Source organism: Synchiropus splendidus, unplaced genomic scaffold, assembly GCF_027744825.2.
Source record: "Synchiropus splendidus isolate RoL2022-P1 unplaced genomic scaffold, RoL_Sspl_1.0 HiC_scaffold_37, whole genome shotgun sequence".
In the NCBI taxonomy this organism is placed as follows: Eukaryota; Metazoa; Chordata; class Actinopteri; order Syngnathiformes; family Callionymidae; genus Synchiropus; species Synchiropus splendidus.
The window spans coordinates 23,607-39,594 of NW_026527071.1; the positions used below are offsets into that span (position 1 = coordinate 23,607).

Consider the following 15,988-nt stretch of genomic DNA (forward strand, 5'->3'; position numbering starts at 1 on the left):
TCAAGGTGAAAAATGGTCTTACCAAGTGTCAGTTGTGTGTTGTACACAATCACACGCACACCAGGCTTCAGCTCAAACTCCACCAGGTTCTGATTCAGTGCGTTGACAATAATGTTTGACACCTAAATGAAGGACAGGGTCATTAGATACGCACACACAACAGCATGTGTCCTCGTATGGATACATTTAAGCGTAAGAGGCGAAGCATGAAAGTCAATGAAACATTTGCATGAAACATAAAAACATAACATGTGCGTGTGTCGGTGGGCGTGTGTTTGGGAGGTTATGGGCGAGTGACACACTCGAGAAGTCCCCCTCACATATGTACTGCACAGACACTACAGTGTAGAGACAGGGTTAGGGAGAGAGGTGACCTGTTCTAGTTCCTCTTCGTACTTCTTCTTAGCCTCTGACTGGTTCTTCTGGGGAAGGAAGAACAGCTCCGCTGCAGTCGGGACACCAGGTAAGACTGCAACTAACAGCTGCTCAGGTGGAAAGTCAGTGACCTGAAGATGGGGAAAGGCAGGTACAAACCAAGCAATGAATGTGACGAGGTTACACGTAGGAGACAATGAGGAATACTAACTTGGAGCACAGCCTTCTTAATTACTCGACTGACGTCCTCTCTCCACTCAGGTATGTCGGGGTTGAACTCATCCAGATTTGGAGAGAAAGATAAAAGCAGGGATTTAAAGAATTCTGTGAGATCGAGAGAGAACACAAGAAAGTCAATACATTTCAGCAATTCTGTGGTGTTCTGAGAGCCAACGGTCACAACGCTGCGCGTACTAAACGCGAGAAGAAAAGGCACCTCACTTGGGTCAACTAGTGAAAATTGGCTCGCGGGCCAGCAAAGGAAACCTGCTACGTCACCCTTTTATTGTCATGGAATGATGAAGCGAGATGCCGTAGATAACAAATGGGAGTTAGACGCAGCTTTGGCAAATGATAATATGAAATATAACCTGAACGACATTATGGATAAAACAGCACTGACCTTTGACTGCGATGCTCTTTGTGTCTTGTACAATTGTGTTTGCTACAGCAACCTGCACGGTGACACTGTGCATTCCCTCAATGGGGAATGTGTGAGAGATGCTCCCATCCAGCGTGATAATTGGCTAAAAGCAAAGCAAAAAAAAAAGAGGTAACTTTAAAGTCTGCTTGACTGAAAAAGGGTTTTCTTTTGGTGGGCCGAGGTGATAACGCACACAATGACCATATGGTCTGTGTCGACACTTTTGACAGAGTGAAAACTCTTGCTTCATCATACTCGATGCCGTGTAGTTTTTTTTGTCCTCGGTGATGCCGGAGATACAATATACACAAATTGTATTTGTCCAAATGCATGGCATTTCCTAACATGTTCTTGGCACAGCTGAAGATCTCTAATATCAAAGTAACTTACTGTACTGTATGTCTGCTACGAATTTACAATCATGTGAAAGGCTGTTCCACACTGTTCCTATCTCAACCACCACGTGGTTGACAGTGTTAGATTTGGAATATCTCAAAAGTACAAATCTAGCTTTATACTCCAAGAGCTTTGTAGAATTTATTGTTTGTGTTTACTGACGCTGGCGACACTTCATGTCTTTATGCATACATCACATCATATTGGGTCTTTTTTACATTTTAAATTACATTTCATTTGTTTATTCTTTTTTGATGGTTTGTCGGTTTCATTACCAACATTTTAAAGGCAAATAAATGGGACACTTACTTCAGTGTTGTTCCCAAGCCACCAGAAGTAGGTGATAGTTCTGGAATGACTGGGTAAGACCAGTGCTGTGATGTTGACCTCTCGCTTTCTTATCACCACGAAGGGAGATAGGAGCTGCACGTGCTCAACTGGACCTAAAAGAGGCACACAAAGATTAAAAATGCATACTGTGTACTACGGATTATATTTTGTCTCATCTCATCACTAATCCAAGCTGTCATATTGTCTGGGTTTAATCCGACACACAAACTCTTGCCAAATGTCCTCACTACACAGGAGTGGGCTCTGATACCTCATCCTTCCTTAACTTGGTTCACTGTTCATTTTCCCACTCGAAACATCCCTCATTTCAATTTGCTGCAGATAACAGAAAGACTAAGCATATTAAATAATATGAAGAAATTGTGGGGCTCAAAATTATAAGACAAAACCTCAATTGATTGATTTTAATATTAAAACACAGAGACAAAAAGAAATTGCCAAAAAAAAGACATTTGACCAAAAGTGAAAGACAAAGGTATAAAAAAGAAAATTGTGATTGGTAACTTACAGATGACGTGTAGAAATAAAATTGTGGAGTCGAAACCTAGCGTGTTCTCTGCCAGCGCAGAGACGCGAAATATTCCTGCAGACTTGTATATGTGTCTTATTCCCTCCTCAGTCCAGCTTAGGTTGGAATATGATACAGCGGTCCCGTCACCAAAGTCCAACTGGATGTTGGTTCGCAGTGAGTCTCCCTGCAACACAGACTCTTGTCTTGACTGCTATCGTGTGAGAAAGATTCATAGATGGACAGAGCAGAGCAGTTGGGGGGAAAAAACAAAGTTCTGTTATGCCTTTTCTTTAAACTGCTTTCCCAAGCCAGTCGTAGGACAAACTGAAGTTTTGGTGCTTGGATGGCATGACCCCGCACCTTTGTCTTCTCCGCTAGCGTCTGTATATATATATATATATATACGTTACTCACGGCAGGGGGCAGTCCGGGCCAAAATGAATGCCTCCGCATTAATGCAACTTTATTGCAAGTAACATGATATTTCAACGCTATTCCCATCAAGCAGAATGTCTGCATTGTGAGAAGATTGGGCGTTTTATTCCCTTCTATACAGTACAAACAGCAGGTAGCGATTGATCAGAACAGACATGCAGTGTGTTCTCACCTCATCTAGATGAACTAGGAAGGTGACATTGTTTCCTAGATAAGCAGTCAGTTGATCATCTTTGGTGGTCAGTACAAGACCTTTTGGTGGTCTGTTCGGGCACGGTTGTTTTCTGGGAGTGTACATTTCCTTCACTCCTTTGGTGCAGTTATTCAACACAACTTTACGGTACCTGTTGGAATAACATCCTGTCAGAAACACCATCATCTGTTTTGGGCTCCTCAAGGCTTACTGTTTGAACGAAAGTGTCTTTTTCTTGTCTATGAAATAGGGTTAGAGGACATGCTTCGACACTGATGTTGACCTGCTTGGAAAGTTGATGTATTTAGATACATATTTGCTTTCTTACACTACACAGAATTAAGAACAAAAACAAAACATGCCACAACAACAACCTGATGAGAAAATGCCACTGAGAATAACGTCTCCTAGATAAAGTGATGTCCAGCAGTTTTGAATGAGAGAAACGTCACTGTTGTTTCTGTCGCCATGTCAAGGAGACACCAGAGCTCAAAACCACTTTGTGGCTTTCTAATTAACCTTCAAAATACTTGACTTGCAACGAAGACAGATGGCCACCAATGATTGCAGTTTGGGGATTCAGAACACAATTTGAGTTATTTCCACACGAAGTTTACATCGTGCTGCTGAGTATTTCGTTAAAGTGCTGCAATGCCTGATGACTGGATGACAGCCAGCCCGTGAGCTGGGTCAGAAACACAACACATTCTCTCCCACTGTGAATCAAAGTGCCAGGTGGAGCGTCCGTCCTCTGAGGAGCCTCGAGCACAAAGCAAGCTCCAAATCACTCAACAACGCCAACACAACAGCTCCATTTCTGAAGCAGCAAACTTGACATCTTCAGCTTTTATTTTTCGTTTATTTTCCTACTTCCTCTCCCCAGTAATGGCGCCCAGCTGGTTGCACTGACCCAGGTCCTCACCTGTTCCACCTCGACGGACTTTCTTTGCTTAACTATAGTGAGTGTTTCCCCCCGAATCCTCCATGAATATAATCCACGTCCCACGGTAAACCCAACAGTCCCTGAGAGCAGTAAAAGACACGAGTGACGATGAATATCCTCACCCTGTACTGTTGAAGTAGTTCTGGCCGTGGCTGCAGCTTCTGGACAGAGCTGTGGGGTTGAACCAGAAGGCAGGTCTGCAGTTCCCATCGCTGCGTCGTTCATACCCATAATCGCTGACATGTTTTGAAAAGTGGAAGAACACAGAACCAGGTTAATACCAGTAATTATCATTATATATATATATATATATATATATATATATATATATATATATATATATATATATATATATATATATACACAGTATAGTACATTTTATTGTGCCAAAATAGCACTTGTTGATGTGACTCTTTTCTAACTCTTGTTGTGGTTTTTCGTATTCTTACCAGTTGGAGTTTTACTCTGAAAACAGCCAGGTTAACGCCTGTTTATATAAGGACCACAGAGACTCATGACAAGTTTGTTCTTTTCACAACAACTATCTGCCTCGCAGTCACTCCTGACATTGATGTATCACATCTGCTCTGAAACAAATGAACCAAACCGACACTCCGGACTCACTCAAGTTTGCATGATGCAAAAACCGAGAGCGCTTCTGGTGTGAGTCCAGGCTGTGTAGCATCGAAAACTCATTGCGTAGAACAAATCACATCCAATCTCTTGATATACTGTAAGTTGGCAATCAATATCTCATTTCATCAATTTCCAAAAAAACTAGCTACAAAACCCAGATGTGGAGCGAAACTGTCTTGCAATGCCATAAACGGTCAAATGAGAGTTGAATTGATGATTTACCAACAGCCTCCCGTGACAGAGCCGAGCAGCAGAGGCTGAGTAGACAGACTACCGTTTGCATTATTCCTGTCATTCCAAGATCAAAATGACACAAGCCTGAAGATTTGCATACAAATTGAAGCAACCATTTTTGGGCAGTCGAACACGCACAAAGTTCTTCATGTCAAATCAAATTGTGTTAAACAATCCCAAACGTATCAAATGATTGGGCCAGGAGGGTGGCAGATTAAGTTAATGGATCACATGAAGTGCATTTTAATTTCCTTCAGCCTTAATACGTAGCGTCGAATTGTCCTTCAGAACATCATGAGCTGAGGCCCAGCTGAATACTCAGTGGGTGGTGCATGGAAGGTTTACTATAAGCTAATGGAATTGAGATACGACAATTGGTCACAGTCAAACCTGCTGAAGTGCTCTGAATATGTTCAATGGCCATGGAGTCATTGAGAATGTGCCCCGTGCACAGCTAAAGTGAATACCCAGAGTCAATGATTGAAATGGGATTTGGGGCTTACAAGTGATCCCCAGCAGGATGTCATGTCATTGTCTGAGCTTTGTACGAATGGTGCGTTCCATTAACCTCGACAGTGGGAAGTCGGAACTGGGAATGACTTCACAACCAAGTTCAGAGTGTTCCAGTAGCAACAGGTGGAAAAGAAGGTTGTGACGTCCTGGAAATCTATTCTCACGTGTGCGTCGTCAGGACACAAGAACAGCTCGATATATAGATGCTCCGTTTGCAACAAGTAAACCCACGTGATGAAGAGGAAAGACAAATTCAGCAGGTTTGATTTTTTGTTGCGTTATTTTGTGGTAACTTGAACTAAATTTCTACCGCCTGTTTTCTTCTGGGGAAGCCATCTTGGATTGCGTACTCGGGGTGGTGCAGTTCCAGGTGATGTGGAGCCCTGTGGGGTCTTCTCCAAATACCCCAGTTCTGAGCACAACTGAAACACCCCACTAGAAACGGGCATGTCTGACAGTAAACGTGCCATGAGCCGCTTGTATTCTCTTGCTGTCTTCTCTGCTCCATGTGTCCAAGAGCTTGACCTGCTAATGGCACACTGAGGACAGATTCAGCGACGAAGAACACCGGCTCATTTGCTCTGCCGTTCTAGTGCTGTGTACATGCAGGGAACTTGGCTCTTTCTTGATGAACCTGTGTCCAGTTTTCATTCGCGTTTCCTTCTTTGAGCTAGAATAGTTGTCAGCGAGTCAGTTCTGTCCATGCTTTTTGTCTCCGTTCCCTTTCTTCTCCCTGTTGTCCCAGCGTCATGCATGTGCTAACACCACAGGCTTATTTTGGTTTGGTCTTAGCTCCTTCATTGACTCATTGAGTGTCTGACCATTGTGTTTTGCCTTCCTGTGCTTGTTCGCTGAATTCCACAACCTCTTCTGATTTACACATGTTCTCTGTTTCTGAATGTATGACTGGGTTCTCTTCTTGTTTGCTCCTTCCATCTGTCTACTTCTGTGTACTGGGTGAATTCATACAGTGTTCCATTTTATTCTCTCCGTAGAGTATCCCGACAGCTGTCTGTCCACTTTCACTTTACCTTTGTATGTCATACCATGACCATGAAAAAATTCATCTCACCACTCGAAATCATGGGCTCGGCAGATGCACGACTCCGCAGAGAGGATTCTGGAATAGTCATTTCCCAGCATGCAGTAGTTGCCTGGCCTGCGCTTCATGTAGATCTGTTTTTGTCCCATCACACATGGCTCCCCCTGGAGGCGAGATATGTTGAGGTAGTGGTCATCAGTGCAATGTGGGGCTGGGTGACCTGGACACGCACCTGGTTGTGGAGATGCCACGTTTGGTAATCTTCCTCGGAGCATTTGCGAGTGAATATGGACTTGTAGTCGATCTTGATAAGCTGCCACTCCGAGCGGTGGCTGAAGTGCCCAAAAAATCTTCATAAAATAGAAAACAGGGAAAAGTCTAAAATCATAGACAGCATGTCCATGTCAAGGGCGGAGACCTTTTCACGCCTCAGGTGTCAGATTGTCAGTCTGGTCTCGCTTGGCAACAGAATTCATGCCATAACTGTGTGTTTTGGAGCCACATCTCCTGTGCAATACTTGCAGTTCACCTGACTCCTCTTGGTGTTTCAACATGCATGCATTTTCCTGTCAAGACCAATGTGCAAGTACGGAAGATGGTTCAGTTCCTCAACAGATTCTGGGATGATTGGATGAATTTCTGATGCCACGTTACCATTGCATGTCTGCAATTTAGCCGAGCTGGCGATAAGCTCATGACTGAAGCGCTACATCAGAGTTGCGAGTCATCAGTGATCAGAGAATGTCTAGCGTGGCTGCAGATTATCACGTGACTGTTGTATGACTTACGTCATGATCTGGTTCTCCGCTCCAGATTCCACCAGAACGCCATCCACAAACAGTGGCAGCGAAGAAAAGCTGTGTTGTGTCCACTGCCTCCCTTCATCAAAACTGATCCTGTGTAGGAACGGTACGTCATTAATTCGCTGCTAGTGCCACTACGGATGTTCTGAACTGCATTCAGAAGAGTCTCAGTCTTTTCCAACTAGGCCTGAATTGTCCTCTGCAGAACCACGCAATAATTGGAATAATACATGTTCTCAAGCACAGCTAACCTTATTTTCGGCCTTGTTTTAGCTATTGTGGGATCTGCAGACTTCCGCTCACAGGAGCTGCTTTAGAGACGCATTGGTCCTGGGCCCACTAGAAATAAATGTTGACAGTTTCCTGCTGAAGCCTGCTCAACAGGAATATGTCCATGTGGCCGTTGGGAGGATCAACATCCGACAGAAAGTGTTTGACACAAATTTGGGCTGCTCAAAACAACTACAGCACAGTCTACTGTCTAACTGGCAACAAGTAGATGATTCAAGTACCATAAATGTTTGGTTGGCACAGTTGGTTGCTTCACAGCGACCAGAGCTCCACCTTGATCCAGAAACCACACGTTGTGTTCTTCTTCAAATACCTTGAGGAAAACCATTGTTAGCAAGGTGGACCGTGGACGCCAAAGAAAATATTGTGCACTGTGTGTTTGTCACATTGAAGCAAATGTGAAAGGGCTGCTGCTGAAAGTTTTATGATAGATTCAATTAAAGTGTACTCGTTTTACGAGCTGTCCTCGCTTCAGGTTGAACTTCACCTGTCTCCAGCTGTTTCCAGCGTCAGATGAGATGAACATGCCCACGTTGTTGTACGACAGCTCGGCACCAATGTTCCCTGTGGTGAGAAACTGCACCATAAGTCAGCATTCCTTCAGTAGCCACGGATGATGTATAGCTCTGGGTTGCAGTTCATATATTTGTTTCACTCACTTGAATGTTCTCAGTGAGTTTCAAGGGTCCTGTGCTGTTAATTGCGCCGCAGCCAGTCGGTGGCACTTTTTTTTCTCCTTGGCGTTTTTTCACCTGAACTGTGTGGGGTCGTTCTTATGTGTAAACACAGTTCAACTTGAGTGCAGATGTGTATTCGTAAGCTGCGCACCTGAAGTGACTCTACCTTGTGTTGGTGTGCGACTGAAGCCGATAAACATGAAACATGACTTTATGTCCTGGTGTCACTCCTCTGTATCTACACTGAGTCTTTTCCAAAACAAAAGTAAGTTGTGTACTGACCCTATTGACCCCTGCATCAATGTCATGTACCTCGATCGAAGACACTGCATGTCCTCGTGAACAGAGATGCCCCCAGAATCTCTCCTTTTATTGTTGGGAGAGGTCCCTCAGTGGCTGTCAACAGATTCAGGACGCCACGCATAACGTGGGACTGCATGTTGTACAGAGAGTCACACCGTTCCTGAGCGTGATCAGTGTTCAATAACAATACCGCCAACAACTTGTGTCAACAATGAAACTGTTTCATAAGAATCGCATCATGCAGCTTTTTGGTCGTCACCTGCAGCAACAATGATGCCAGGCGCAGATCTCTTCGTCGAGATGGTTCCAGACAAATACGGGTTTTCAGACATTTGCAGCTGCAGATGCAGCGAGCAAAAAGGCTGTGTGGAAGAAGAGGTTGTTCTGTACTGTGTAGGAGAACATTGATAACTGACATCCATCCAGAACGTAACATTCTCTCACCAGAACACAATGAATATCATTCCCACTCAGGTCAGCAGAGGGCGCCTGCAGGAGTCTCCAATCCCGACCTTTGTTGTAAGTGATGAATGTCTTCACTTGATTTTCTTCTCGCTTGTTGGCAATCAACATTCCTCGGATCCCAGCCACCTGGACGACACAAGAGGGTGGAATTCTCACTGAAATGTCATTGGCATCATGCCATCGGTACCAATGTTACCAGAACCTTCAGAAAACTTCAGAAGCTAGATGAATGTCCCATGTCCATGTTCCATACAGCACATAAACAGGTAGTTACACCGGCAGAATGTATCACATGTCTTGGCCAGTTTTCAGAGAATATAAACGGTAACACCAAACCCTTCTTTCACTCATGGTGTTTACTCCTTTTAAGTCATAATGGCACCCGATATTACACAAATGATCACAAGTTCACAAACCCGAGAGAATTTGGTCTGATAGCATTCGACTAAAGGCAACCATCCACCTCTGTGATGTGTCTACCTGAAGTCAGTGTGTGTATTAAGGTACGTTCACACCGAACGCGACTTTTCAGTCGCGGTAGCGCCAGTCGTCAATAGCAGGTAGCTTGCTCAGGTCGTGATTAGTCGCCACCTGTCCGGATCGAAAGTAGGTCAGTCGCCGGGGGGCGTGGTCTCAAGTTGTTGTGGACGGTGGATTGAAGATGGCGGAGCCGGTGCTCGACTATCGCTACTTATTAAATGAAAACATGGCAAAAGAGACGTCTCTCGTTTCGTAGCATTCGCCAGAGCCGCTCACACTGGTGAATTTAGCCACCTCCTCCAGCAGCGTCACCGGGATACGTTACTTCAGGCGGATCCACCGCGAGTTGGACGACCTGTTGGTCCGGATCAGTGGCCGAATCCAGAACACCAAGTGCCCACGGTCAGTCCTCGGTAAGCAGCTCGACGTGTCGTTGTGTACGGCGACTTGTGTCCAAGTCTTTCTGAACGGTCTTCAATTCATCAAGTCTGCGGTCGTATCTGCTGTATGCTTGAAGTAATTTTTGGAGATATGTAATCTGTCATCATCAATCATTTGAACACGAAAACTAGACTATTTGAAACAATATTTGTCTTTTCTTTGAGTCTTTTCAGTTAGCGCCACTTTATGTTAATCAATGAATGCAACAGTGAAATGCATTGTGATGAAACTATTTATCCTGTGAGGCAGATGCACTGTTGTATGGTTGATACCATACCACCAACATATATACTGTACGTTTACATATCCACGTATGTTTGATATTTTGCAGGTATTCTGACGGTGAAGAACGCTCACTTCACGACACTACAGTAGATGCTGCTGACCACTCCGCTCCTCGGTCACCATCCTCCCCTCATATAAACTGACCCCTCAGGACGTCTCATCTGAATTTAATGAAGTCAGAAACAGTACGTATTTATCCCGCCCCCATACATACGTAGTTTCTACAGTCGCAGCAGTACATTTGCCTCGTGAACTAGGTGGACATTGCGTTTAGGCGAATATAACTTAAGTAAATAATGGTCTCAACTCTCCAGGAACGCCACCGTTGTAGCAAACTTTCCCTCCGGACAAGATTCTTCCTATTTATGTTCCGGTGGAAATTAAAAAAAGCACAATTTGAGCCACTCTCGACAGGATGGCCGAAAGTCTGCATGTAAACAACCGCAGCGATGAGCTTCTCCTCCGCCGGGACACGTCACTCGCAGATCTGTTCTCTGATTGGTCAACGCACCGCGACTGGTCAGTCGCAGTAGCCCAGTTGTGTCGTCTTGAGTAGCCGTAATCGCCGTATGTAGCTCAAATCGCATAGCGTCGCACACTCCAGTCGTGTCACAGCCATGGTGGTCGCCCCTGACCGCCGTCAAACGCCCCAACTCCATTGACTTTGCATGTAAGTTAGTCGTGTCGCTCGCGGAAGTCGCATTCGGTGTGAACGTACCTTCAAGGGTCTGTCAGTCTCTGGGCGGCTGACAGACCCTTGCACTGACATCCCTGGGTCCTGATTCACAGGGAAAGCAAAACAATTGTCAAAAGCTTGTTGTTTAAAAAAAGGGAAATGGATATAAAAGACACCCCAGGAACTGGGATGCCAGTCAGCAGTGTTCAGACTCAAATCTCTGCCACAACGACCAGAGAAATTGTGTGAGATGTAAAGAAAAGTGCAAAGTACGTTGGCACGAAATGTGGCCATGTACGCTGTTTTCCATGGCAACGTTCAGACATATCAAATGTGAAAAGGCCTGTGATTGTTCAGGTCACAAACATGGCGTGTGCAACTTTCAGCAGCTATTGGTCAATTGGCGCCACTTAGTGGTGATCTGCGGATGTGCACATCAGGGATACAAACACGCTGACACTGACCCCCAGATTTCTTCCTGCGACACACAGTCATTAGAGCGCAGCTTTCATCTGTGCTGAATCTATCAGCAGCACTACTCAACAAAGGTTTGTCACTTGCTGTTTTTTTTATTATTATTTATTCATTTTTTCCCTCGCAGTGAGGACTTTTTTTCCTTTTATCTTTTTCTTCACTTTCTGTAATGTTCAGTTACTTATTCAACAAATATATTCCCGTTCGATGCAAATGTGAGTGATGGTGATTGGACAAAAATACGTTTAGAGACCATACGACGTACTTATTAAATAGTTAACTTTGTGTACGACTTTGAAACTTCTTTCTCACCTGCAAGACTAATAAAAGCATTTCTCATCCTTTTTCTCTATGCAGACTCGACATCTGCTATTGCATTGGGGCAAAAACAATGTTCCAGCGCAAGGCAGTGTGAAGCGCCTATTGCTGCCACACCTATTCACTCTTGGCCCACTGGAAGTTGCCGCCAAAGCATCCGCAGATGTGGCTATAAAAATTAGCCTCTGTCTCTTCCTGCCTGAAATACAAGGAGTCGGCAAAGTCCTGTGCCAGAAACCTCCACAAATTCTGGGTGGGCTCGTGGGTTCATCTGGCAGAACACACGTCTGACTCTGATAGTCAGCTTCGGCAAAAAACATGTTTCACCACTCGCGTTCCTCTGTTGAACCGCTGGTCCTCACGGTATCAAGCTTCTTCAGTCACGACCACAACTGTTCGTATTAAGCACTTAGATGCGTTCACTGACTGGATCTGGTAGCTGAGAGGATTGTGGACATCCCACCATCCAGCTGCGGACGTGAGGATGGGAGGAACACTCGCTCGCTGGTGAGGGTTAGGGTTAGTTTAGTTGGGGTGAAATAATTGCATTTGGTGAGGTTCAGGGTTAGGGTTAGGTTGGGGTCTGTTTGACGGTTATTCAGCTCATTGAAGAGAACACAGTTTTTTATATTGGGGAAACATCCTGTCTGTGTGGGATATACGTCTCCTGTTGTATTGCTTTTAACCCGTTGTATTTGTCTAAAGAAAACTTGGTCCTTTGTTGATCAACTGAGATAATGTCTGTGTTTTTTTTATCTCTGTGTGTGAGCTTTTATTTTTAAGAATTTGTTTGAAATTAATGTTGTTAGTTTGTGTGATGTGTTCGAATAAGTGATTATTAATGGTATTTTTTGTGTGGATATTCGCTCACTGAGAAATGTTTTCAGATGATTTTGTAAAAAGGAAGGTGAATAAGCCTGTTCTTAAGGGTTTGGTTGCTTCCATGAAGTCTTGTCTTGTCTGGGGCGCTTGTCTGCTTATCTCATGATTCCAACACAGACGTGCCTGGGGTGGTAACTAGTTTTGTCGAGGAGCGTATGTGTATCTGTGTCTTTAAAGAAAACTTTTATCATGTTTCGAATGATTCATTTGTCTTTGCAAACTTTGGACCTCTAAATGTAGTGGCCTCAAGTGCCCTTATTGTCTTTGATTGTAAGCATTGACTTTTTTGTTTTTCCATCTATCTATTCTGAAAAACATTGTCTTTTTTACTGACCCTTCTGCTCCCCCCGACTCTATTCAGCAACGTCGTCATTTTGACCGGAGAGATGTAAAATGATGTCATCAGTCGTGTTATGCTACAACATCATCAGGTTCCTACTTCATAAAGGTCCAACATCTGGTTTCCTCCAAGGCCTCTTGTAGTCTTGACGTTCTCCATGGCCAAGGTGAAGTAGATCCCTCTGGTGTCGGACAAGTAGAGGTTGTAGGTGTCATTTTGGTTCCACTCTTGCACGGCCGCAAAAACCTGCTTCTCATCTGTGCTGACAATGTGTAGATCCTGTCAGAGACAGATCACGAGATGTTAGGAAGAGCTGAGACGGATTCATGCACTCGCCGTCCTGTGCGGGGAAGCATCGCACACAGGGGGAGTGGAGCGCGAGGTGCAGGGAGACATTCGGAAGCTCTCCTCACTCAAATACCGAGGATGTCAGTTGCTATTCATAACTCACTGGCCAGTCACAATGTGACTGGGAGCCGTTTGATATTGCAGTAGCGCTGCAAGAGCGGACTGTGTTCGAGTAGCCACACTCACTCACAGCAGTCAACTGCTACTCTATGTCTTTCCTCGCTAACAGCAAGACACAGCCAGAAGACTTTTCAGCCACTGACCCGTGGGGCTCTTTTCAATTTCAGATGTTGACGTTCTCACTGCATAGACACAGCTATATGGCCAAACTGTATGGCCATATTGGTAAATTAGAAGACGACGTGTCAGCACTTCCACGTCTGAGTCTCTGTCATACCACTTACCTTTGGCAGAGAATATTTGGGCAGTTTGATTTGAATGAATTGGTCTCTCCTGTATGACACGTAGTATGTTGCCCGGCCAGATGTGGGAACCTGAAACACACCGCAGTTGTTGAATGGCTGACATCACAGAGAAACATTATCAACGGTCTGAGATGAGAGAAGCATGTTCAGCTGACCAGCTTCTGACCGTTGATGAAGCTGTTGGCCAGCAGCTCAATGGTCATTGGCGCAACTGCACTGTACATCCACAATCAGTGTCTCACTAGTCACATGACGACGAGCCAGAGAAGCTCCTCGCGCCGACTCTCAGTGCTTCCATGGAGCTGAACTTGTAGTGGGAAATATGAAGGATTGGCTGTCGGCACTGCAGGACCGCACACCATGCAATCAAGTGAAAGCGCCGTAGATCGATGACAGAGAAACCAGAGGCAGTTTGAACTTTAGCAAGAAATTGGCTTTGATTGATTTTCTCGCACAATGATCTTCATATCAATCTTTTCATCTGTATGCACTATGTTAAAATTGTAGGGTCCCCTGACTATTCTGCTTGTGCGTGAAGATAACCAGTCACAAAAGGATGATCTCAGTAAACAACACAATATTCCGTATCTCCTTGAAAAATGATCTGCTGGAGGAACAGTAAGATCCCTTCTCACCACTGAGTAAAACACTGAATGTAATCGAACGGAGGGACAACAACAAGACCAGATCTGGATTTCTTTTCATGACTGTGTTGCATCAATAATAAAGATCAGCAATTTGACAGAAGCAAGGAGCATGCCGGGCCCTCCTCCGGCAAGCATCGCTTCATTCAGTCCAGCATGGAAGTGGCGTGTGTGTGTGTGTGTGTGTGTGTGAATCGATCAGCGATGACAAATGTCGGATTTCTGAACAGAGAGAGAACGATCCTCCTGGAGGTCATGTTTGGAAACATGATTGCACATGTGATATACACAGAATGAAAACAGTGTCTCTTCTTTATACTCTCTATCATTTCTGAATGATTGACCGCTGTGATTTTATTGAATTGTATTGCTATGAATTGCATTGTTATCATACAGGATTTACCTGTATGAATATGTATTCATCTTGAATCACCAGGGAGCTGACGTCGATGTATCCAGGAAAGGGATAGTTCCTGTTTGCGTCGGAGCACAGCTGGGCTTGGCAGGTTACGTACTGCACGTCTAAAAGGAGCAAAGCGCAAGGAAGTGGTCAGCTTGTTTTTCCAATCCATCGACTGGAGCTGAGTAACTTCAACGTTGAATACACGTAGACATGCAAGTGAAGTGAAACACAAATGCAGTTCCTACTGGAAAACTTTAGTTGATGGATTTTAGCAGTCACTCTGTGTGTGTGTTTACTCACAGATGTGACGTCTTGTGAGAAACAAAACCATGTAAATGCCTAGTTCCCTCAAATATTCTAAGATAATCCATCCACCTCGTAGTTGCACACTGTCGCTACATACATAAATCTGATGTTACTGTGCAAGACATGTTTTTGTATTGAGTCATTCGGGAGGCTGATATTGGCCAGTAGAATGCTGACACACTCTTCAATGGAAGTGTGATATTGCTGGAAATAGACAGTAGCATCCAGAGCATCCCGAGCACACTCAGTGGCACATGCCCAACTGTCACCATGTGGGCCTTTCACACAGCCATTCCTGCCATCAGCACGTTCTCTCACAAACTGTGACATCACTGACATTGTGCTATGGTAATCGTCATCACATCTCAGAAAGGCCAGACTATGGCAGATCTGTTCAACCACAACCATGTGGTCTGGTCAGCGACTCCATGTGCTACAATTATGAGGTGGATGGATTATCTCAGCAAATCACAGATTTAGATGTGTGAAAAACTTTTCAGAGATTGCATTATATCACCACTACATTATTTGTGGCACCACAACTCGATGACCATCTCATCATTTTCTAGACAAACAGTGCACCACCATAGTGGGCACCGTGTCCATCACGATCAAACCAGGAGGGGTCCGTAGGACGTCCAATGATGACATTACTGAGCTCAATCAAAAGGTTCAATGATGGTAATGATGGGACAAGTACAATATGAATAAACAGATGAAAACCAAAATGCAATAATTGCATTACAGGCTCCGTTGAGGACCAGTTTGAGACACCAGGTGTGGAGTGTGGGTGAGAAGTGAACAGGAATGAAAATAAGAACGATTTTCACCGACTTGACTTGGTTAGGTTCGTGTCGCTTATTGTGTGTGTGTCTCTCACTTACTTCCATCTGGTGTGTGAGCTTCCATGTGTACCAAGTCTGGTTCCTTGTCTAGACCTGAAACAGACCTGTGAGCAAGAGGCGACACCTTGATGAAGACATTTGTCCCAAATGAAAAGGAGAAATCATTTCATCATCATCATGATGATGTGGCTAATGTTGCTAAGCATAACTTCAGCGATGAACTGAACGGAATAACGGGGAGGGGGGGAATAGTTGAATGATTTAGCTCTAAATATCTTCATATACCGAGCAAAAACAAAAATTCAAATGA

General features: G+C 44.4%; 1 protein-coding gene across 3 annotated transcripts in view; it reads right to left on the bottom strand.

Annotated features, from left to right (window-relative positions):
- sorcs3a (sortilin related VPS10 domain containing receptor 3a) overlaps positions 1-15,988 on the bottom strand; it is a 75,314-nt gene that overhangs the window by 5,118 nt on the left and 54,208 nt on the right. Inside the window, exons 6-24 of one of the 3 annotated variants that reach the window (XM_053852967.1) lie at positions 15,718-15,782; positions 14,528-14,646; positions 13,460-13,549; positions 12,807-12,986; positions 8,791-8,937; positions 8,606-8,708; positions 7,854-7,930; positions 7,588-7,679; positions 7,061-7,168; positions 6,505-6,622; positions 6,303-6,436; positions 3,970-4,083; positions 2,884-3,055; positions 2,274-2,460; positions 1,724-1,857; positions 998-1,121; positions 587-699; positions 375-506; positions 23-122 (exon numbers count right to left, since the gene is read on the bottom strand). In XM_053852967.1, the coding sequence (XP_053708942.1) occupies positions 23-122; positions 375-506; positions 587-699; positions 998-1,121; positions 1,724-1,857; positions 2,274-2,460; positions 2,884-3,055; positions 3,970-4,083; positions 6,303-6,436; positions 6,505-6,622; positions 7,061-7,168; positions 7,588-7,679; positions 7,854-7,930; positions 8,606-8,708; positions 8,791-8,937; positions 12,807-12,986; positions 13,460-13,549; positions 14,528-14,646; positions 15,718-15,782 (2,309 nt within the window). Of the gene's footprint in view, positions 1-22; positions 123-374; positions 507-586; positions 700-997; positions 1,122-1,723; positions 1,858-2,273; positions 2,488-2,883; positions 3,056-3,969; positions 4,084-6,302; positions 6,437-6,504; positions 6,623-7,060; positions 7,169-7,587; positions 7,680-7,853; positions 7,931-8,605; positions 8,709-8,790; positions 8,938-12,806; positions 12,987-13,459; positions 13,550-14,527; positions 14,647-15,717; positions 15,783-15,988 lie in introns of all 3 variants that reach the window. The other 2 variants (XM_053852966.1, XM_053852968.1) reach the window with 2 other exon arrangements.